Source organism: Heptranchias perlo, chromosome 26 (assembly GCF_035084215.1).
Source record: "Heptranchias perlo isolate sHepPer1 chromosome 26, sHepPer1.hap1, whole genome shotgun sequence".
In the NCBI taxonomy this organism is placed as follows: Eukaryota; Metazoa; Chordata; class Chondrichthyes; order Hexanchiformes; family Hexanchidae; genus Heptranchias; species Heptranchias perlo.
In genome coordinates this window covers 37,443,471-37,468,024 of record NC_090350.1, presented here as the reverse complement: position 1 = coordinate 37,468,024, position 24,554 = coordinate 37,443,471, and the positions used below count along the sequence as shown (strand labels likewise).

The following is a 24,554-nucleotide window of genomic DNA, read 5'->3' as shown; positions in this document are numbered from 1 at the left end:
GTTGGGACAGTGTGCAGTATAGTGAGCTTTACTCTCCTATGCTATGCTGAACCTAGCAATGCTTGATGCTGGAACTAACATCACTCACCTTGATAAAGACAATGGGGGTGAATTTCCACAAGGGGGCTCTCCCTCTCGTCTGCCATAATTTCGACGGAAGAGCCCTGGAAATACCAGAAAACCAGCGTAAATGGCGTTTGCAGCATTTTTATGGGGTTTCCGCCTTTATTTCGGTGGACGAGCGGGAGTATCTGTGGAAATTCACCCCCAATGTTTACTAAAAAGGGTTAGGGGGGAAAGGAAGCCTTGCTCATGTCAGGTTTGCTTTAAGTATTATCCTTTCCACTATTCTCCATTGTTTAGCTGGAGGAAATTGTGGCTCATCCAGACTGACCTACCAATATAGTCAATGTGAGATCATTAGCTACAACATAACCACAGCCTCATTATCCACAGGTCCAGGTTGGTCGTGGCCAGTGGGGGGGGGGGGGGGGGGGGGCGGTCGCTCGGACTGTCTGCCTCTCTTCCGCGGAATTCTCCGCGCCCGGGTGGCTCTGGAGATGGAGCACGCGGTGCCTGCCGGTACGCTTGAGGCTTTCCGCGACCGGTGGGCACCGCAGGGGCTGGACAAGGGTGCATCCTGGACAAGAATAATAACATTTAGAATTTGATGCTTGTTTTGGTTTCTCTTTTGGATTTTTGCACGCAAACACACCCTAAACCCCCCCCCCCCACCACCCCACTTCTTATAAAAGGGGGGCCTAAAAACTATTAGCCCTTGCTAAAGAAAAAAAAAACAGCCTCACACTCCCAAATCCCTCCAACATTGCCCCATGACCATTTCTCCATCCCTTTAAGCGTTGCTCGCAATGCACGCTGGGGGTTGTAGTTCGCGCGCCCTGGTCCTTCCTCAGCGAGTCACCAGAGAGAAACTACATGTCCCAGCGTGCAGCGCGCCGGGGGCTTGCGCGCACGCGCGGTAGGGTGTAGTGGTGGTGGTGGTGGTGGTGTGGGGGGGAGGGGTGAGAGGCAATGGCCCCGCCTCCCTCTTTAGTTACCCAGAATCCGGAGCGGGCTGCGGTTCGCGTCTTCTTGATGTGATTCAAATGCAGGCGATTCAGCACAAACCCGTCTTCGAGTGCCCGACCTGGTGAGTCCGCGCCGGCGTCAACCCAGCGCGGGGGGGGCGGGCGGAGGAGAGAGAAGGGGGGGGGGAATTAGCAACCACCAACCCCCCCCACCCCCCCACCCCAGCAGCCCCATCGAGGCCGCACGACGAATGCAATGGGGCCGGCGAGCGCTGCACTTTGTGTCGGTGGAGCCTGTTCCGCTAGGCCGCAAGTGTGGCAGCTCTCAGCAGATTGGGGCTCCCTCCCCTCCCCTCCCCTCCAGCCAGAGAGACTGATCAGGATCCCCGGGAATGTTTGGAGTGAGGTTTAGGGTTTTGTTTTATTTTATTTAAAAAAAATATATATATATTTAAAGGCAAAGATTTAAACATGCGAACAAGTGAGCAAACCCATCCTGCAATAGTGTGCTGCAGTGACCTGCATCAATTGTGGGTCACACTTTTAAATCCGAGTGAGTCTGTGCCGGAATTAATGAGATTTGACAGCTCTGAGCTTCGCCCGACCTGACCTGACCTGGTCCAGTAAGCCCATCCTGCAATGATAGGTTGCTAAATTGGGTTGTGTATTGCTTAATTTAAGAGCAGTGTACTATCTGGGGTGCCCTTTCTCTCTCACATTGCTGTGTATGTGGCTCCAATCACTTTGTGTGACATAATATTACAGGGGAACCACTTAAACTTCATTCGCAAAGAGGAACAAAGGGGCAGAAACTGGGTGGTGCTGTGGGTTATCACTTTTACACTGTTCGGTACTCTGCCTGCCCATGTGCTCATCACTTTTAACTTTCAGTTGAGTGCTAGTCACGTTGGACTCTATGCAATGCAGACACTCGGTTGCTTAATAGTGTGTAAACATGGGGTACTGATTACCTGGTTGGTGATTTTCACATCTGTGCTTGTAAGCCTGTGATTTTCTGGGTGAAAAAAATTGTGGGCTGGTGGAAAACCCTGGCTTCTGTGTTTTTAGAGACTGGTGGCCTTACACGATGGCACATTTTTGAGTTGAAGCTGTATTGGTTCCAGGTATGCTAGGTTGTTAGTGCTGATGAAGGTAGCTGGCAGAGGGAGAAGAGGGCATCTTCCGTTTGCTGCACTTCTGTAACGGAAAAATATCGGCCCAAAAATTGCTGTCAAAGTAACGGCGAGGCTAATAGCGCTCTCCTTTCTTTATATGGAAATGCACGGCAACTTCAGGTGAGGGCAGATATGCGATTAAACGCAGAAATCGAAAAGATGCTGTTGGAGATGCACCCCTCCGCCATTAGCTTCGCGAAAACGGCATCTCGCCATCTGGCTCCCCATTCAATTACGTTGAGTGGCGTGAAGTTCTGTGTTTGCATGGTAGATACGAACTAAACTCACCGCAGAAAGTTAGGGCTCGTCCATTTCAGTCAAGAACCCTTCTTAACGACATAATAAGTGAATTACAGCCAGTCAACCCCTCTGGCACTGAAAATGTATCATTACAAGTGTGGAGTCTCATTCCTTCAAGTTTTAATTGTTAGAAATTTAAAATTTTTTAAACTTACTTTCTGTCTCTTTTCTCCCTCTCAATCCAATCTTTTTTTCTTAATTTCTCTTTCTGTACCTGATTTGGCATTGAATTCACCAATCTAACTTACACCTTGTTCAGTCCTTGCGCTGTTCATTTAACAATACTTCAATCTGTTTGGTTAAGGAGATACACAGTTGCTTGCCCTGTTCACTCAGGTCCCAGATGCCCCATAGATGGTGCCACGCTGTTTCCATCTTGCACTTTCAGCAACTTGCAGGGCAAAATATCATCGCCATTAAACGGGCATGGGCAAGTCTAACTAACAGTGGGTACTGTTCGTTGGCCCGCCACAGCAATGTTTGGTCCATAATTTACCTCTGTTTGAATATAGCACAGACTGATGAGATGAAAGTCTCCTCTCCCTCATGGTTGCAAGGGTCCTACATGAAACAAAAACAAAATGTTGGCAATGTTCAGCAGGCCCATCAGCAAAGACGGGTTAACATTTCTGAGTCGGAGTATTCCCAGGAAATGTGTTTGAGCGCCCTTGTGAATATGTGCCCTAGCAGAAACTGGCCCGGTCTGGCATAGAAATTGGCAGTCTCACTGGAAATGGCTGTTGTGGGAAATAGAAGTAGTTTTGTGCTTGGTTTGGTATAATCTGATTAATATACTACCTTGTAATTGTTCTTGGGTACCTAGTATGTTCTTTTTCGATACTCTTTTTAAATAATGCTTGGCATAAATACCTGCAAGAAAATCAAACTCTTCATCGGATATCTGAATAATAGATTGTGCAGAAATAGCATTTGTAATGTTTTGGTCTCTATGGGAATTAATACTCCATAAATGGCACATTTTATTTTTGCTGTTTAAGTCTGTTTATTTTAAAATAAAATGCTTTTTCTAACAAAATGCGTTATATTGGAGTCTGCAGCGCAGATCAGTTTGAATAAGGTGGGCTTTGTGTGCTTACAGCTCTGAACTATGCTCTTCACTCTTAAGGTTGTTACTAATCAGAGTCAGAACTGAGGGAACAGGTCTGTTACATCAATGCATTTTTTTCTTGAATATATTTTTGATGGACAGCTCCAGGAAGATCAGGGTGTTTTTGTAAAACTGGTTAGCTTCCTTAGCTGCTCCCTTAATATTGGAAACAAAATAGTTTTGTGACAAAGGAAATTGCAGGTGCAATGAAAATTCTAGAAATACTATTGGATCTAGCAGGTTTAATACAGATAGTTTCTAAATTTTAGTAAATGTACAAAATAGTATGCAGAAAATGTAAAGAAAACTCAATAGAATTAAGAACTACAAAAAGTCAAGTATATAAATTATCTGTGGAGTAGGCAAACTCCTTGGGTTCAGGATTGGTTCCAGAATTGATCGCTGGGCCAAGACTGCATTGTTGATTCTTTTATCATAGATGGGAGATCAGATTTTCTATTATATTTCATTGTGCTTTGGCAAAAATCAAATCTGAGATTATTTTGGTTTAAGAACAAATTGAACATACAGTACTTCACAAATGTAAACAATCTAGAGGCCTGGTGTTTTGTTTCTACTTGCTTCTGTTGGCCAAAATCCAGATTGGTTCTTGCCTGTATTTTGGTTGTGGTAGAATCAGATTTTATAACTGGGCTCAACTATAGTAGCCTAGTGAAAATTTTCTGACCTATTTCCAATTTGCACAACCTGCATCATGCAAAACACATACTGTGATTGCATTGATGTAATGCAGTGAGGAACTCTATGCCAGCCTAGGGTTATACTGCAGCTGGATGCATGCAAAACTTGCAAATTATTTTTTGTTGAGGTCCCGGCTAGTTTGAAAAGATTGTGGTTCACGTTAGGGACTACATGAGTTTTGTGGTTTTCACCTTGGATTTATGTGAATTGCGCTATTCTCTTCAGCAGTACTTGTGTCCTAATGATTTCAGAGGTCACAACAGAAACAAACTTCTGGGGTCTATTGACACTAAGTTAGGTGGCACGGTAAGTAGTGTAGATGGGAGCAGAGACTTGCAAAGGGACATTGATAGGTTAAGTGAGTGGGCAAAACTGTGGCAGATGGAGTTCAGTTTGAGGTCGTCCACATTAGACCTAAGAAAGATGGACTTTGTCAAGGAATCTACCTCTAACATCCAGCAGTGATATCTGCATATAGCATTTTTTTTAGCTACCATCTAGAACAAACTTTGTTTCTATGGCATTGTAACTAGAGATTTCTAAAATACCTCCACAATTCCCAGGCTGATATGTTTTATTATATGAAGGTGCTTGGCCAGATTGTAGGTTAAAAATAGTGCAGTGACTATTGCATATTTTGATGAAGGAGTTCTTTTCCAAATAATTGAATGTGTTTTATTTTCTCCATTCACAACAGCCCTAATCAAAGTCACAAGTTATATCCTCTGTGAATGTGGTGCATTATCTGTCCTTGTACTTCACGACCCTTCTGCTGCCCTTGACATGGCCGACCACACCATCTTCCTCCAACACCTCTCCTCTTTTGTTTGGCTCATTGGGACTGCCCAACTCGGTTGTATTCTTAGCTATCCAATTGTAGTCAGATCATCTCCAGCAATGGCTTCTCTTCCCGCCCCCACACCTTTACCCCTTAAAGTTCCTGAAAAATCTATCCTTGGCCCCCCTTTTTCCCCATCTTCATGTTGCCAAGGGGCAATATCATCCAAAACTTCCACATGAATGTGGAAGACACTCATCGATGCCTCTCCACCACCTCTCTCAAACCCTCCACTGCCTCTGTGTTCCAGTCCTGGATGAGCTGCAATTTTTTCCATTTAAGTATTGGGAAGACTGAAGCCACCATCTTCAAGATGTGATTGCACTAGAGAGGGTACAGAGAAGATTTATGAGGATGTTACCAGGGCTGGAGAATTTTAGCTATGTGAAAAGATTGGATAGGCTGGGGTTGTTTTCTTTGGAACAAAGGAGGCTGAGGGAAGATTTAATTGAGGTATATAAAATTATGACGGGACTAGATAGAGCAGATAGGGAGGACCTATTTCCCTTCGCAGAGGGGTCAGTGACCAGGGGGCATAGATTTAAAGTAATTGGTAGAAGGATTAGAGGGGAGCTGAAGAGAATTTTTTTCACCCAGATGGTGATGGGGGTCTGGAACTCACTGCCTGAAAGGGTGGGAGAGGCAGAAAACCTCAACTCATTTAAAAAGTACTTGGATGTGCACTTGGAGTGCCGTCACCTACAGGGCTACAGACCAAGTACTGGAAAGTGGGATGAAGCTGGATAGCTCTTTTTCGGCTGGCACGGACACGATGGGTCGAATGGCCTCCTTCTGTGACGTAACGTTCTATGATTCGCCCCCTGCTACAAACTCTGTACCCTCACCACCGATTCTATCCCCCTCCCCAGCCACTGTCCCAAGTTGAACCAGACTGATCACAACCTATGCATCCCATTCAACCCTGAGCTAAGCTTCTAACCCGCTATCCTCTTCATCACAAAGGATGCCTACTTCTACCTCCTTAACATCGCCCGTCTCCTTCCCTCAATCAACCCATCTGCTGCTGAACCGTTTCTCGTGCCTTTGTCCCCTCCAGACTCGACTGTTCCAAAGCTCTCCTGGCTGGCCTCCTATCTCTATACTCCAGAAACTTCAGCTAATCCAAAACTACTGCCCATATCGTATCCTGCACCAAGTCCCACTCATCCATCATGTCTCTGCTCGCAGACCAACATCTCCTCCCGGACCCCAACGCCTCACTTGTAAAATGCTCATCCCCGCATTTAAATCCCTTCATGGCTTCAACCTTCCCTATCTCTGTAACCGCCTACAGCTCTACAACTCTGAGAACTTTGCGTTCCTCCAACTCTCGCCTCTTGTTCATCCCCCTTTTCTCCGCCTCACCAGTGATGGTTGTGCTTTTAGCCATCCAGGCCCTAAGCTGTGGAATTCCCTCCGTGTACCTCTCTGCCTTCCTCTTTTCCTTTAAGTCCCTTCTTAAAACCCATCTCTTTGACAAAGCTTTTAGTCGCCCCTCCTAATATCTGCTTCTTTAGCTCGGTGTCAATTCTTGTCTGATTACACCTCTGTAAAGTGGGTTGGGACTTTTTTTTTTCTATGTTAACTGCCATATAAATGCAAGTTTTTTATTCTGTTTTTCTCAATCTTTACTTTTCATCTTTTGTCATCTCTTTCTTGAACTAGTATTTGTTTTTTTGCTTTGGTCGTGTTTTCTTATGGTCTTCCGAATCTCCCTCCCCCCATCGCCACCCTCCTTCATGCAGCCCTTTCCTGGCATACTATAGAACTCGTCACTGCTAGGATGCTTATAGACTTTTTTTTACACAGAAACATCAATCTTCATTCTTTTTTTATTAAACATGTCAATTGAATGTGTAAAATTTTAACAGGAGATGGACTCATAATCAACACATTTTTATCATCAGAGGTACAAATAAATAGGCACTGTATAATAAAGAAAATTCACACTTTAGCATAGATAATTTACAGATTTATTCCACTGCCAACGAAGACTCTTTAAAACACCAGAAAACACACTGTAAACTTCTGCAGTCGTCTGGGCCCTAACTGGGCTTGCTGTGCTCATTTTAAAGTTTGAGGATGAGAGGGGGAAGAAGCACTATCTACTAGGTGTCTACAGTAAATAATCCATTTCTGGGATATGCTTTAGTCTATATAAAACAAAAGATGGTTTTTAACAGAATTATCCGTGATAACAAAACATTACCTTTACTGAACTCAGTGTAGTCAGAACATTTATTTAAAGGGTTGTTCCCAGTAGCTGGTAGGAAAATTCGGACTGGAGCTAAATGGCTCCTTATGTTAGTCGTAATTGATCACTTCCCATACTCCTATAGCTACCACCAGTATTTCATCCTAGTATTATGCTCAAAATGATCTCTTCAGAAACAGCCTGAGTTTGCAATGATCAAATCTATAATTGTACTGCTATGTGTTTCTCTGTTCATGTGGACATAGTATGAAATTTTCATATGCTCATCATGAGGTTCTTTTGAAATTCTAGTGACCACACTGATCTTGTTAAGCAAATGGTAATATGGAAATGTATGGTGCCTGAGTAAATCGGCATCTCTAGTAACAGGTTGTCTGTTAACCGATGCATATTTTGTATATTGTAAGACGGTCATTTTGTAGTTAGTCATTGTGATGTATTTCTTGTAATCCATGATTTAAATGTCATCGTTAACACAAAGCCCTTTTGGTTTAAAAATAACTATTGAACAAGTTTATAACACAGAATTGCTTTGGGATTGAATGTATGGGAATGGCAATGACATGCTATTGTGCACTGGGATTGATTGAGGGAGTTAAAGGGACACTTGACACTATGTACAGTTTCCGGAAACACAGTCTGCATTTATGCCCCTGTGTGATCTAATGATTTTGTGATGTGAAATCCATCATAGATTGCACCTGCCAGAGAAGTTTTAAAAATAGTGGAGGGGGCAAGAATTAGAAAAGTTGTAGGTGCAAAAGAATTAGTGCCTCCTGGAGTATGAAGTTGCTGCTGCTTCAACTCGATTAGGAATAGACTCGTACCTGAAGTAAAAAATTTCCATTATTGCAAGGAATCTAAATCATGGCCTTGTCAAGAAAGGTGAAGAGCTAACAGCTTTCTGAGTCAGAAGGTTGTGGGTTCAAGTCCTACTCCAGTTACTTGAGCACATAATCTAGGCTGATACTTCAATGCAGCATGGAGGGAGTGCTGCACTGTTGGAGGTGCCATCTTTCGGATGAGACGTTAAATCAAGGCCCCGTCTGCCCTCAGGTGGACATAAAAGATCCCACGGCGCTATTTGAAGAAGAGCAGGGGAGTTCTCCCGGTGTCCGGGCCAACATTTATCCCTCAACAAACACCTAAAAAAACAGATTATCTGGTTATTATCATATTGCTGTTTGTGGGAGCTTGCTGTGTGCAAATTGACTGCTGCGTTTCCTACATTGCAACAATGACTACACTTCAAAAGTACTTCATTGGCTGTAAAGCGCTTTGGGATGTCCTTGAAAGGCGCTATATAAATGCAAGCCTTTCTTTCTTATGTATAAATGGAACAGATTTAATTACAGTGCTGATTGGGGTGCAAAACTGCCACAATCTGAGAGTTTGAAAGCTGTAGCTTGTAATAGGAAAAAGAAAGTAGCTAAATCTGAAATACAAAAAGGAAGCTTCAAGAGGGGGAACCCACTTTCTTTTGGCTGTGCTAATGAGTACTTGTACATGTAATGAGCAATGCTTTTGCTCACTCGGGTCTTCTGTACCATAGAGTGAGTCCTTTTAATAAGGAACTGCTCTGAGTGATTCGTTATTTTGCTGCCTCTGGTGTGAAAGATTTGACTGCACGGCTGAAAATTTGGTTTTGGATTTTAAAACTCTTGAAGACTTTAAATATACAAAGATGCAGCTTTCAGACAACGTGTGCTGTAACCACTTTTCTCTGTTAAATTAGTTATGTGCTAACAAACCTTTTCTAATTTCAGGGCAGGAAAGCCTCCACCAGGACTTCATTTGGATGTTGTGAAAGGAGACAAGCTAGTAGAGGTGAACACTTGTGTTTTATTTCCCCTTGGAAAAAATGTGGAAATTGTCATTTCATGTTTCTTCATAGTTGCTTCCCATGAATGTCACTGCAGTTGTATTGATAATTGTGTCTGTTGATGGGAAAGCCTGGCAAACACTTACATGGGCTGCGCCCAGATTTTGAATGAATCTGATTTGTGCCCATAAACTGGAAATACTGTTCAAAGCATCTTCCAGGTTTGAAGTATAATCTCTGAAGCTGAAGGTTTTTCTCCGCAAAATCCCCAAACAAGTAGATAATCTATGTGTAGGTCTAAGTGGATGAAAAATGGTGATTGAATATCGGCAGAGGTGCTTTAGTGTTAAACCACTTTCATTGTAAACTAGTGTAGGTAATGCACTGCAAATCCTTGATAATGCACTGTTTAAATCCTTTCATGGCCTTGCCCCCCTCCACCCCCCATACTCTCTTTACTCTAGCCAGTTGTAAATCCCCTCCTCCCTTCGTCCCACCATTAACCATTGATTTCAATAACTTCAGATCATAACCACTGCTCCCATCTTTTCGGTCAGCTAGTGCTGGTAATGTTCTGCTGCTGTCATTTACAGCTGGCACTGATCAATCTTTTGTTTCTTAACCTGTCCCATTACCACCTTCCTTGCCTTGCACCATCTTCCCTGTTGTCATTTAATCACTCGTGCCCTCCACCCGATCACAGACCTTCCCTTTTGTTCTTTCCTCCTCCTCCCCCCCCCCCCCCCCCCCACCCCCGGCCTTTCCCTGGCTCTGTACTTGCTCAAAAACTTTAACTCTTTTAATGTCGTCCAGTTCTGACAAAAGGTCGTCGACCTAAAACATTAACTCTGTTTCTTTCTCCACAGATGCTTCCTGACTTGCTGAGCTTCTCCAGCATCTTCTGTTTTTATTTCAGATTTCCAGCATCCGCAGTATTTTGCTTTTGATTAGCGGTTGTGCCTTCGGCCACCTAGACTTCGTACTCTGGAATTCCCTCCCTAAGCCCCTCTGTCTCGCCACCTCCCTCTTGTCCTTTAAGACATTCCTTAAATCCTACTTCTTTGACCAAGTATCTCAATCTTTGCCTTGGCATCCATTTTTTGATTACGCTTCTGTGAAGCACTTTGGCATATTTTTCTACGTGAAAGGCGCTATGTAAACGCGAGTTGTTGTGAACCATTTGCTCAGTTTAACTTATTGCAGGCAGCTTTTTACATTTTGTGCTTGGCTGGATAACTACAGTGAATGGCATTTTGTATTAAGGATGATTAGGGAGGGATGCACCAGATACTAACCTGGCTATCGATGTCACAGCTCTGTTGTACATCTGGGACAATCCATGATCGTTGGGTCCAAGTGGTGCTAAATCAAAGCAAGCCATGAGCATGTTAGCTCAGTGTGCAGAGAAACACCATGGGTTATAACTCAGAGGCACAGTGCTCTTGGAATAGCATTGGAAGTCTATAGTTTACATTATTTGTTAGAATTAATGGGCCCGAATTTGTTGGAGCGTGCCCTGAGAGTTGGATTTTTTTCCCTCACCCTTTAGCTCGAAAATATTTTTGCACCATAAGTTGCTGGAAGTACAAATTGGTAACGGTCAGTGGGGCACCTGGGACCTTGGCAAGCAACTGGATCAATAGTCTCTGTCCTTAAGCAATGAAATTTAAGGATAGGGAAAGAAACAGTAACCAATGGAGAAAGAAATAGGGTGAATTAGAGTCAAATTAGAATGTAGAAAGAGAAATAAAGAGAGGACAAGAAAGTTGGATTAAGAGTGAAAGAAAAAAGAGACAAAGGAAAAGTAAGAAAAAAATTAAAACATTTCAAATTTAAAAATCCTCTAGGAACAATTTACTACCTGCAGGAGTCAGACTCCACAGTTTCAATTGTTCCCTTTCTGGGCCTCCGAGGTTGAGTGGCATTTCAGGAAAATAAATCTCGTCATTAAAGGGGTCCTCGTCGTCAAATAGCAGCCCTAACAATCTGCGGCGTGTTAAATTTGTATTTACAATGAAAATCCAGCAATTTCTTGAAACTCAAGCGGAGATTGATGGACATATCCTGTTTTTGCGAGGCTAACGGCGGAGTGGTGCAAATCATCCAGCAATTCGTGGCATATCTCTTCCTCACCACAAATTGCTGTTTTTTCAAGCACTAATAATGGCGCATGCTTTAAATTCGCCGTTCTTTTCCCATCAAATTCTGGGCCAATATCCCAAATTGCAAAAAATTCAACACTCTTGTTATTGGAAAATATCATCCAAGGCTAAAAAGTGCTATACTGAGTCAAATATTGTCAACTTTTATTAAATCTTTTACGGTATCTGTCTCATCTGCCCTTGAATAAATAGTTATTCCAATATTTTACCATTTGTTACCATGATCTTGCTTTTTAATTTTTTTTATGAACTTGTTCAGGTGAGTTATGGAAAACAGTTAAATAATGCAAATCGTAATTATGCATTGGTAATTTTTCTACAGAAACTCATCATTGATGAGAAAAAATACTACCTCTTTGGAAGGAACCCTGACATATGTGATTTTACCATTGACCATCAGTCATGTTCAAGAGTTCACGCGGCATTGGTCTATCACAAACATTTGAAAAGAGTTTTTATCATAGACCTGAACAGCAGTAAGTGCTTTTATATTGTATATTGCAAGTATTTTATGGAAAATGTTTGTCGTGGCCAAGTTTAAGGCACTCAAGGGTTTCAAAAGTGACAAAAAATTTGAGGGGCTATATGAAGTGACAGGATAAAGGTGAGCTTCAGTGATTCACATTTGTTTATTGATGAGGTAAACTAAATAAAAATTGGGTTGATGCTTTTTAGAATTCCAAAACTTGGAATTTTGTCAATTTCTCTGATGTCTGGCCCCACTAAGAAGACCTGTTGTTTTTTTCCAGGCATAGTGGTATTGTAATGTTGGCTTCAAACCTTGATTGGTAAGGAAAAAACACTAGGCCTTCTCTTTCTTAAGTATTCCCCACAAACTAATTAAAAATTTATAATGGAGCATAGGATCTTGTTTTGGATACCCAGATCCAAAGTTTTTTTTTACTATTATAAAAACAATATATCTAGTACACATTTTTTGTCTATCATACATACCAAGTGTTACATTAAAATGTCTGTCACACTTCGGTGTCACGCTTCAAACAAAAAATGTAAAGGAGCTCCAGGAACACACAATACCAGAGCCAGATTCTAATTACACTCTATGAACTCACCCAGTGTTTAATTAACAGCAATTAAATGTTGTAACCCTAATGGAACACATCTACACTTTAGCAGAAGAATATAGTGCATTGTGTTTTACGTGGTATATAAAGAGAAAAATGCTATGCTCCTATCCTCATGAAACAAGTGCATGCGCTGACTAACCATGAGCAGCCCCAATGGAGATTTTCCAGTCTATAATATAAACAACAGACCCCTTCTCCCCCCCCCCCCCCCCCAAAGATCAACCCTTGGAATACTTAAGTTGTAATCCCTACCAGATTGAATATTTCTGTTTATGACTACCCTGTATTTCCTGTTTGTGAGCCTGTCCTCTATCCTGCACTCTACTCCCTATTCCACAGCTCTCTACCTTAGCCATTAATTTCCAGTTTTGTATCTTTTCAAATGTTTTTTGAAAGTTTTAAGTTGTATGTACATAACAACACTGCATTTCCTTGTCCAATAATGTAGTAATACATCTTCAAAAAAGCTCAGTTAGTTAACCATGATCACGATTCCCAGAATGTCTGTTGGCTCTCCTTTATAAACTTGTTGTTTTTTTTTGGGTCACGAGCTCCACTATCACTTAAAATAATTTTGAACATTTTCCTTGTGGTGATATCATGTAGTTTTGAGGTACGTTGCTTGTTCGTTTTTAAACTGGAGTTATGTTAGCAACTTTCCAATCAAAGAGAATCTCTTCTGAATATGTTGCACTTTTTAAAATGCTACTTGTGAATGTTTGTTGTCAGGTCCTGTTGCTTTGCCTGTTTTAAGAGCGTTTCAACATTGTGTAATAATTACCTGCGCGCTGCTTTATTCTTCTCCTTGCTGTGCCTGAAAATCGGATCACTGACTTGAGCAAATTGCCATCCTCCTCCTCCTCCTCCATGAAGATAGACACGAATAATGGTTCAAAAATCCATTCCTTTTATCCTAATTTCAGCTCCCAGCTGCCCTTGTATTCCTGAAAACCTTAACCCAGCTACATTTTTCTTTTAATACTACTTTACCACCATATTTTTTTTTTCCTATCCCAATTGTGTTGATCTGGTAATGTTTCTGTATTAGTATAATTAGGAGGTACACTTGGATGTCCAGGGAGGCATAACATAATGAATTCTGTTAGATAAAGAGTAGGAGGGAAGTGATGAATTTGTTGAAAAGGCCTTCCTCTTTGAAACTCACCGTTATCAGGATGGAGGAATCCTCTGTTTTCCTTCTCTTCTTCTCCCCCTTCTTCCCAAAAATCTAGAAATGTATGCTGCAGGATGTTGTGCTTTAAATTGGTGAGAGTTAGACTAACCAACTAATCATTTTATTTCTGCATTAAGTGCTTAATTGGCTTACCAGCTAAGTGTAAGTAATTAATCTTGCAGCTCATGGTACATACCTGGGGCACCTTCGTCTGGAGCCCCACAAACCACAGCAGGTTCCCATAGACTCCACGTTGTCATTTGGAGCTTCAACACGAGCATACACGCTACGAGAAAAACCACAGACAATGCCATCCACAATCAAGGGTGATGAAAATGCAGCAGAAGATGATGAACTGAAGGGGTTGCTGGGTTTGCCTGAAGAGGAGACTGAACTAGATGTAAGTTCATGTTTACATAAGCATCCATTTCTGCTAAGCAACATAGACTAGTTTAAGGAAGTGCTTCAAAAATTCTTAGAACTGTAATTGTACAGTTCCATGGCGACAGTGGATTCTTGTAGGTGGATGTAGAGTTATAGAATGATATAAATATAAACCTGTTAGGTGACGTTGGTTTGATAACACCGTGTTATACTGAGTATCAGCATCTGTAATGAAGACCTGCAATTTTTGAACTCTCATTTCAAACAGTACAGCAAAATTATCATATAGTTGTCCCTCTAAATATACAATTTTGTCTACCCATTCTAATCCGTTAGTCCTATTTTAAAAACCTTTAACCAGTTTAATTTATCTTTATCCTTTACATTTCTACTCCCACCAAAGAGGATAGGGAATTTTGTGGTGTGGTCTTTTGTGTTTCATAGGAACAGGATTGAAACTTGTTTGGCAATTCATTTTGGAGGTGGGAGCAATGTCTTTGTCAGTTTAGTTTATTGACCAAGCAGTTCTCTGTGAAGAACGCATTTTCAAATTAAAGTGAGAAGATGTATCTGACATTTCATGCCTTTTTTTTTTCTTTCCTTAGAATCTGACAGAATTTAACACAGCTCATAACAAAAGAATATCTACACTGACAATTGAAGAAGGAAACCTGGAGATTCAGAGGCCAAAACGTAAAAGAAAGAGCTACAGGGTATCGTTCAGTGACGATGAAGAGATAATAAATCCAGGTATGATAATCCTTAAACTTCAAGCAATTCCTTCATTTGAATTAATCAATTGCAACTTATGAATTTGGCATATGACATGCACAGCCTGCACTGGCAAGCAAGGTGGGCTCCCTGAATGAGATGTAGCGCAGGTCAGTCCAGTGTGCCTCTGCGCTGAGGGTGTATCTGAACACCCATGTCCGAAGCACACCTATACTGAACCAGTAAGAGCAATACTTCCTAAACCATGTTGGGTGGCTTGTAATTTTCAAAAGCAAAAAGGTGAGGGGGGTGGATTTTGTTTGGTATTATGTTTCACAGGACTTAAATTTGTTTGTCAATGAACACAAGTGAACTATAGTGTGGCTGTCTGAGTTTAGCTGTTGTGAACATAGTAAAAAAAATCTTTAACTTGCCCATTTCTGCCTGAGAGATATTAACTGAAAGTACAGCGCTGTGTGAAACATAAATTTGTCCATACTATCAAATCACTTTGTGAGCTACTGTAAAGGAGCATTCTTTTTACACATTCTTGTGATTTGTATTACCTGTTTTATGGACTTTGAATGTCAGAGTGGCATTACTTTTCAACAGTCATCACCGTTCGAATACCATTTGGATCTAGGCACAATTGTAAGCCATTAATTTGTTTTATTCTAAAATTGCAAGAATATAATGTAGTCCTGCATTATATTGTTGTTTTGAACAAGCACAGTATCTGGAAATAATGACTTATCTGAACTCAAAGTAACATATGCAAGGGGGAAGAAAATGACATTGTCGAGAGATCATGCCCTAAATTATAAGATCATAGTTACTTGGCTCAACGGTAGCACGTTTGTCTTTGAGTCAGAAGATTGTGGGTTCAAGCCCCACTCCAGGGACATGAGCACATAATATAGGTTGATACCTCGGTACTACAGCCCCGAGGAAGTGCCGCATTGTCTGAGGTTCCTGTTTTTTGGGCAAAACGTTAAACCGAGGTCGCGCCTGCCTGTTGGAGTGGACATAAAACCTCCCATGGCACTATGTGAAGAAGAGCAGGGAGTTCTTCCGGCATCCTGGCCAACATTTGTCCTTCAACCAATACCACCAAAAACAAAATTAGCCAGTAATTCATCTCATTGCTGTTTGCGGCACAAATTGACTGCCACATTTGCCTTCAAAACAAAGTGACTACACTTGGAAAGTAATTCATTAATTCATTGTCTGTGAAGCAACTTTAGATGGCCTGAGCTCTGAAAGGTGCCGTATAAATGCAAGTTTGTTTGTTCTTATGGTAATCTCGAACTAATATAATTTCTTTCCTTATCCCATTCCCTATTCAGAGGATGTTGATCCTTCAGTTGGTCGCTTCAGAAACATGGTTCAAACAGCAGTGGTTCCACTCAAGGTAAATTAAGCCAACACTTTGTTTTGCTGTAAATTGAATTAGGCACTGAAATGTTTGAATAGGTTTTAATGAGCTCAATGTTGCAGATCGCAGTCTAGACAAGATAGAGTTTACTGATTATCAGCAAAGTATGAGAAAATTTTTAAAAACCTAACTTCCTGTACCCAGTTAATTGAAGCGATCTCTTAACGATGCTGGATTTTGCAACAGTCACTATTTTTTAGTTTGTAAAATTAACTGGACTCTCAAAAACCACTTTGGTATTTTTGAAGGGAGACAAATGAGGCTCTTCACGTATAGGATTCTGGTTTTCAAATATCCTAGTAGTTTCTTGAGGTACTAAATGTTATTGTTGCAAAGACTGGCTGCTCTTCCAGTAGCAGTATCACAGTATTATGATTTTTTTTTCACACTTTGCTGCTACACATACTGTTTTACAGCAGGAGCTAGACTCCTGTATCGTGAATTCTTCAATGTTATGAATGAGAAAACCCTCAAGTTGATGAATGCAAAGGAACATTGTTTCCAAAGTTTAATTGTTTTATTTATTTTTTGGGGGAAACTACAGAAAAAGAAGACGGAGAGCCCCAGTTCACTTGGTTTGGAAGATGGAGTTGCTAGGCGTATGCAGAATTTCCCATTCAATGCTGGTTTATATGGTGGCCTCCCTCCGACTAGTGGTGATTCTGCATCTCAGGTACACGGCAATACGATGGGAACAGCAATGATAGGAGGACTGCCCATGCCGTTCCCAAATCCTGCCCCAGAAGTGGACTTAGCACCAGCAGTAGTACCGGCAACTGTGACTATAAACCCCGTTCCCAATCCTGGCGTGTTCAATGCAGAATCTGTTAATGAGCCGAAGAAAAAGAAATATGCCAAGGAAGCCTGGCCTGGCAAAAAACCTACTCCATCACTGCTTATTTGATCATCTTTTCTTTTTTAAAAAAAAAATAAAGTCACCTAGGATTTGAGGACCGAGAGGGGCTTTCTTTTAATTCTGTTAATATGCCTAAGATTTATATGAGCTTTGTACAGATGTTTGTACAGTTGTGTAATAGATTCACAGCCTTTTCAACATTTACTGTTACTGCTTTTTACCTCTAACCTGTATTTCAGTGTAAATTACGTACAGCATTGCCAGTTTGTTGGACTAAAGTCACATAAACTATTTTTCTGCCATGTGTGCTTTGTTTCAGTGTCTAGTATAGGATAACGGGGGAATGGCTCCACATTTTTTATATCTGACTTTCTGGATTAGTAGAGAAAGCGGAGCACTGAAGTTACCTGTGCACTCTATTTATAATTAGGGCAAGTGATTTGTTATTGCTTAGCTACACTCCGAAACTGTGATTTTCATTGCTTCTGGGAGTTTTTGTGAAAAATTGCAGCACTCGGATAGCAAATTGCACTACATGTGGTGAGTGTCGAAATTTGCAAGATGTACACCAAGTCAAATTACTTTCCCTATTTATGATTTACTCCAGTGGGTTACTGAGTGATCTTTAGGGTTACTGAGTGATCTTTAACTGGTTTCCACAATTACAGTTTGGCCCATTTTGATCACTGCGTGATTCTGTTCTGGAATGAAACTCACTGGTTACAATATTTTGTAGACAACCAGTTTCTAGAATCTAATTATTCAAACTACTTTAAAGAGAAATTAATTCTAGTGTCAGTTAATTTTCTTATGGGCTTTATTCTTGTATCTATGCTTTTGTTGTGAAATGAAACAATTGTGAACATTTTTGTTGTGTTTATTATGAAACAGTCAGTTGTGAAATTAAAACCACTCAAATTTATTGCAAAAAAAAATTAGCCCTGCAAAAATTACCTGCATTGGAGTGCGCTCAATGGTCTATTATTACACATAACCGGTTTAGATTTTTAAATACCTAGGCTATCACCAGTGTGCCTTTTGTAAAATTGAGGGATGATGAATTAACTGGAGGACAGTTTTATGTTTTATGTGCGACTGAGGAAGATATTACTGATTTTTTCCATTTTTAAAATTAACTATGAAATATAGATCAAATGGTCAAAAAAGTCTGAAGTACTTAATGGCTGCTGAAATCCCTTGTTGAGTGTGGCTTTATGACCTTCCTTCCAAATTATAATTTGCCTATTTTGAGAAGCCACCCAATAAATATAGGAAAATCTCTGGATCCTAAGGCAAATGTTGCAGATTTTTCAGTTTTTATTTCTGATTGAAACTTTGAAATGGAGGAAAACTTCAGAATGTTACTGATGATCATCCACATCCATAAAAGACAATTCATTTTACGTTTAATATATTGGTGGGAGGGGGAGGGAGGAAGTGATCATAATCTAGGCTGACATTACAGTGGGGAATGATGCACTTTTGGAGGTGCAGTCTTTCTGATGAGACATTAAACCGAGGCCCCGTCTGTCCTCTCCGGTGGACATAAAAGATCTCCCTGCACTATTCCAAGAGGAGCAGGGGAGTTCTCCCAGTGACTGGCCAACATTTAGCCCTCAGCCGCACCTCAAACAGATCTGGTCATTTATTTCATTGCTGTTTGAGGGAGCTTGCTGTGTGCAAATATGCTGTAGCATTTCCTATATTGCAGCAGTGACTACACTTCAAAATTACGTCATTGGCTGTAAAGCACCTTGGGTTGTCTTGAGATCGTTAACAGTGCTATAAAAATGCAAGTTCTTTACAAATTTTAAATAGTTTTAAGAAATGTTCTAAAAGTGCGAAATCATCAACTCACCTGTTGGGTTGTATGATCAGCCTTTTCCTAAAGATTTGTCGTAGTCGAAAAAAACTAAGATTACTAAATCAAATGTTTAAAATGAAAACATATAAACTGGGCTATTCATTTTTATGATTAAGTCAAATCAGTTTCGATTGGCGTTAACCATCAACTCTGCCCACCTCTCTCTGGGAGTTAATTATTACAGATAAAAAGAAAAACTGCAACTGTTGGGAATTTGCTACTTTAAAGCTTGAAGTATGAACCAGGACAGTCAGCATCAGCAAGTGAAAAGACATGTTAATGTTTTGGGTGGAGCCCTTCAATGCTGATGGACTTGTGCATTGCCAACAGTTTGTTTTTATTTTACATCATGATTAATGTCTTGTCCAGACTTGTTATTAAAATGCACCTCCATAGAACCAATGCGTTATTAATCCATCCCAGTATTTAAAATGTTCGTGATGTAGAACAGAGACGTGGCTAAGAAGTATATCCACTAGTCTGCACTGAGTTTGTATCTTGTGTCTTCATAGAGTGAAATTTTATAAGAAATGTGCTAAGATAAGTGACTCGCTCGTTCAATGGAGAAACTTTGAAGTACAGACTATTTATGGAAAAGAAAATTGAAACTTGCTGTTTGAGACAGATATGAGATAAGTAGTCCCAGTCCAACAGTCAGTTTTGAGGGCTGTGTAGAATGGGAACAATCCATTTTTGCTTGAGATTTCCGACCAAATGGAAAAAAAAATTAAGTTGTGATTCTACATTTTGAGAAATACAAATATCGAAAAAATGACAACCTCACATGAAGAATTTAATCTTCCAAAAATTCAAATAAGATTGATAAAGATGTGAATTTCTGTAAATCCTAATAATTTAGGATAGGTTATGCTTCCGAAGATGTATTTTGATTTGACATTTCTTGCCCTCCAGGTTTGTTTGACCTCCCAATTGCTGTTTGATTGAAGCACTCTCCCTGGACATACACCTAATGTGTGGAGATTGTCAGTGCACTGCACTGTGCTTTCAGTTTTCTGCACTTAGCTAAACTAGCCCGTAGGCAGATGTGGATTGCACATTTTTAAAAACTGAAACCTCGATGAAGGGCCAAGGCCTATAGAGTACAGGGTGAGGAAAATAGAGAATAGTGATGTCAAGAAATTCAGAAGAGTGGTAAGACAAAAGTACTAGATATGGGTGAAAGGAAGAGAAAAGCATCTTTGTGGGACCTAGCAGTATCTTTTGAAAGATGTACTATTATCTGCCGTTACCTGCAACATTCACCAGTTCGGTTCAGCGCTATACGTGCTGTACCATTCGTGTGAGACACTTAAGATTCGGTCCATTATCTTTTGCCAACTCGTTTAAAGTGTGATACATGTACGTTGTTAGTTTTTATCAGTTTCTCAATGTGTGCTTTAGGGAGGAGCAGGACACTTTGGGAAGGGGAAGCTTCACCATGTTGTCCAAAGGTTGCAGGTCTGGATTAACTGCAGCAAAAACTGGCCAGTGTGCTTAAATGTGAAACCTAAGAAAGATCAAATGGAAGGGGAGGAGATGATGCAAAATAAAACCAAAAGAATGTTATTGCTTTAATATAGAATGTTACCTTCCAATATTATCTGCTTGCTTACTTTCCTGTTTTTCACTGACCAAATCTTAATGTTTTTTGACAAACAGCTGCACATGTGTTAGATCACCTTCAATCTTTTCAGTCCTTGATTTCATTGTGGCGGTTTGTGTGATCTCTAACACTATTTTGTGCTTCAATGGTTGATTGTAGTTTTTTTTTAAGAAAGTACTGTAGGTTTGAGGATGTGGCCATTATTGTAATTGGTAGCTAACGGAATTCTTTTTTGTATGACCAGTCTCCTTTGAAAATACAGGAGGATATATCGAGGCATTATCCTTTGTTTTTCAGCAGGCCTGTATTTGGTGGAGACTTTAAAATTTTGAGAATAAATGTTATGTTTTATGTAAACTTGCATTTTCAGTTGTTTTCTCATTCAGACTTTAGGTGATGTCAAGTTACAAATATATAGGTCGGTCATAAGTTAGGTTTCTTCTACAAAAAGCCATGAGAAAGAATAAAGTGCATAACTAAAAATATCACTACTGTCAAATTCATAAGCAAATGCGGCAGAAAAATGACTTATTGTAATGTATAATGATTTCAGGTTATCTGCTAGCTATTTTGGGACTAGGCAAGTATTTGTTGTGTGGTACTTTGCAAAATAGGCTTAATTGCTCAGGACACTAAAATCTGAATAATCTACCTTATTACCAATGTAAGCATAAACTGCTGGTGAGGTTTATATAAAAAAAAACATTTTATAAAATTGGGGCATTCAGTTTGAGTCCCACTTATTTGTATAATATTTGGTGTCCTGATATACAATTGCAAGTTGATAACCAATTGTAGCATTGCTCTGCTGTTTTCCTTTCACTCTTTCACAATGACAAAAATAAAATGTCTGTACTAAGAGATCATGATGCAGTTGATCCGCTCATACAAAGATTGATTAATTGCATAATTTTGCAAATAAGGTACTGCAATGGGTGGTTTGAGATTTGGTTCAGGAATTTCTAAATTAATGTTTGTTCTTTGTATAAAACAGTCACAATCCTGCATTATTTGTTCTGTACATGGTTACCATTATGACCTCAAGCTCTTTGAGTTGTGTACTTACTGTTCCAGGTTACATTTACATTGGGTGCTTTCTCCTGAAGTGTTGAGACATTTTTAAGAAAGGTGGCTGAAACATTACTGAAAGAAAACAGCTAATACAGAAGCAGAATCTTAGAAACCGAGTTACTGACGCAGTTGAATATTGCTATTTGATTAATAACTGTATCCTTTCAGCAAGTGTTCAACTACAAGCATATTTAAACTTACTTGTGATATATGACCACATTCTTTTCTGTTCCAACCTGTCCCCAAATGGCTAAACTTCAAAACTGGGACAAGATCAGTGCTTGCAACTGATACTGAAAATCCAATTGATCAGACTGGAAATTCAATGGCCTAAAATATTTACAGCTAGGAAAACTTCAATTATGGTATTGTAATCCTGATCCTAATCCCAATTTTGTGAAATTAGCTTTCTTAATGAAATATTTGTATTTTCAACTCGATCCAAACTTGATTTAAGGATCTTAACTGCAGTCTACTCTGAATTCAATGTCTCTTAATTCAAATTATCTGATAATTCAAATGTTTTTGAATAAATTCTTTCCGATGTTATCTTTGTTGCTAAATTTGAATTACCGGATAATTCAAATCTTGTAGTACAAAAATTTTTTTTTGAATTATCAGGAATAGATTGTACATGTGACTAGATTAGAATCATAGAATCCTACAGCACAGAAGGAGGCCATTCAACCCATCGTGCCTTTGCCAGCTCTTTGAAAAAACTATACAATTGGTCCCACTCCCCCACTCTTTCCCTGTAGCTGTGCAAATTTTTCCTTTTCAAGTATATATCCAATTCACTTTTGAAAGTTACTATTAAATCTGCTTCCACCATCTTTTCAGGCAGCGCATTCCAGATCATAACGACTCGCTGCATTAAAAAAAAATTCTCCTCATCTCCCCTCTGGTTCTATTGCCAATGATCTTAAATCAGTGTCCCCTGGTTACCGACCCTCCTGCCAGTGGAAATAGACTAGATAGGGAGAAACTATCAAAACCCCTCATAATTTTGAACATGCCTGTCAAATTTCCCCTTACCTTCTCTGCTCTAAGGAGAACAATCCCAGTTGCGAAAGCCTTGACATCCTAGACATAATGCTCCAGCTGAGGTCAAACTAGTGATGTATAAAGGTTTAGCATAACATTCTTGGATCTTCTATTAAACCATTTGAAAAAAATGAGAATTCAGTAATCTTTGATCATCTCAACCTGTCTGAATAACTTACTCTGGTGTCAGATGTAAAAGGGAACATTTTCTTCAAGGTGTCTTTATATACACCCAGTTGAATGTCGAAACAGCAGTGCAAGTGCTTGGCTATATTATTGAGTGAGTATATAGAAACTGTTGGATGAAAAAGAAATTGTAGTTTGAAGCTAGCAAAAATCCACAAGTTTTAATAAGGAGACTGATCAGTTTGTTGTATTTTCACATAACCCTTCAATTCATTTAGTTTGTTTTTGTACACATCCCACAAACGTACTTGGCATATTTATCAACTATAAAATTTTCATTGCTGTTTCTAGAAACTGGGTATATTTATATTGTTTATTATTGCAAATGAGAGATTGATTTTAAAGGAGATGAAATTGCCTTTTTCCCCTACTGACAGGTGTCAGCTGTGGCTCAGTTGGTAGCACTCTCGTCTCTGAGTCAGAAAGTTATGGGTTCAAATCCTACTCTAGAGATTTGAGCACAAAATTCAGGCTGGTGCTCCACTGCAGTACTGAGGGAGTGCTGCACTGTCAGAGGTGCCATCTTTCAGATGAGATGTTAAACCAGGGACCAGTCTGCCCTCTCAGGTGGACGTCAAAAGATCCCATGGCACTACTCTGAAGAAGAGCGGGGCATTCTCCTTGGTGACCTGGCTAATATTTATTACACTACAGAAATGCAAGTTCCTTCTTTCTTGATTAAAACCTGCAGTGGGATATAAAGATAAAAGTAATTTGTAACTCATTTGGGGGGGGACCTGTTACATTGAGTTTAATTTACTGTGTGTTTTTATAGATTCAGTTTTATAAGTGAACCAAGTTATTTTGTGTATTAACTTCCAACATTTGTTAGGGATTGCTTTCCATAGAAATTTAGTGAAAAATCAGTGAATGAGGACCTGTTTGACAACATGACCTGTTATTACAATAAAAATTCAAACAGTGTAATGAACCACTTTTTAATTATTTTTAATTGCGACCCAAAGACTCACTCATAATCTAACCCTATCAGTGTGCTTATCGCTGCGAAGTGTCTGTAGTTGGTTCAAATAACGTGCATACAAAAATTACAACATATACAAAAATTTGCCCAATGTAGGTAATGCAAATTAAAATTTGGATACAAATTTTGGCAGGTTTGTCTCTTTTAATGAGCCAGGTATCCTGGCTTAGTGTCAGATTACCAAGTATACCACAAAGGCTTATTAAGGTTCCAATTTTCCATTGGCAGACATGTCATTTAGGAGACACTTTATCCCCAAAAAGGACACTACTTCCCAGCTTCCCCAAGAGGGATAATCACCAGTTAGGAATTAGACACCAACAAGCTTGAATTTGAGCACCAGGCATCAAGTAGTCACAAGCAGCCTGCTGACCAGTATAACTCACCATTAAATGTGTGAATGTATTGCCACCATCCTCTGGCCACAACATGTACATGTATCGTGCCCCATCAACTACTGGTTTCACACATTGAGTACAGAGCTTCAGCTGCTTCCCTCTCCAACTCGATCATGGTAGGCAATGAGTTCTCATACCCAGACTCTAGGTCATTGCAAGTCTCAGTTTCCTCATCAGGTATGTGACAGATGCCCACCTTAAGTCAGAGGACAGCTTGTAATGAACCAGGCACCTCAATCTTCTAAACAAGCAAGTTGAATGCTGTACTTTCATCCCAGTCAAGTTTAAATTGGAAAAAGCTGAAAAGGCATAACAGATCAATCAGTAACTGTGATTGCCTTTGGGGTTCACACCCTTCTTCAGAACTTTTTATTTAGTTTTTTGTTTAAATTAGAGACCCATTCTAAA

At 40.0% G+C, this 24,554-nt stretch overlaps 1 protein-coding gene and 1 non-coding gene across 2 annotated transcripts; both read left to right on the top strand.

The window, feature by feature from the left end:
* Window positions 1–1,047: 1,047 nt before the first annotated feature.
* On the top strand, window positions 1,048–20,822 carry ppp1r8a (protein phosphatase 1, regulatory subunit 8a). Its single transcript, XM_068006827.1, has 7 exons — window positions 1,048–1,150; window positions 9,133–9,193; window positions 11,673–11,826; window positions 13,795–14,012; window positions 14,602–14,746; window positions 16,054–16,118; window positions 16,687–20,822. Exons 1-7 carry the CDS (start codon window positions 1,107–1,109, stop codon window positions 17,044–17,046), a joined length of 1,047 nt encoding a protein of 348 aa, XP_067862928.1. The 5' UTR covers window positions 1,048–1,106; the 3' UTR covers window positions 17,047–20,822.
* On the top strand, window positions 10,467–10,627 carry LOC137343890 (small Cajal body-specific RNA 1). Its single transcript, XR_010967926.1, has one exon. It is a non-coding gene; the product is annotated as a small Cajal body-specific RNA 1 (non-coding RNA).
* Window positions 20,823–24,554: the final 3,732 nt, after the last annotated feature.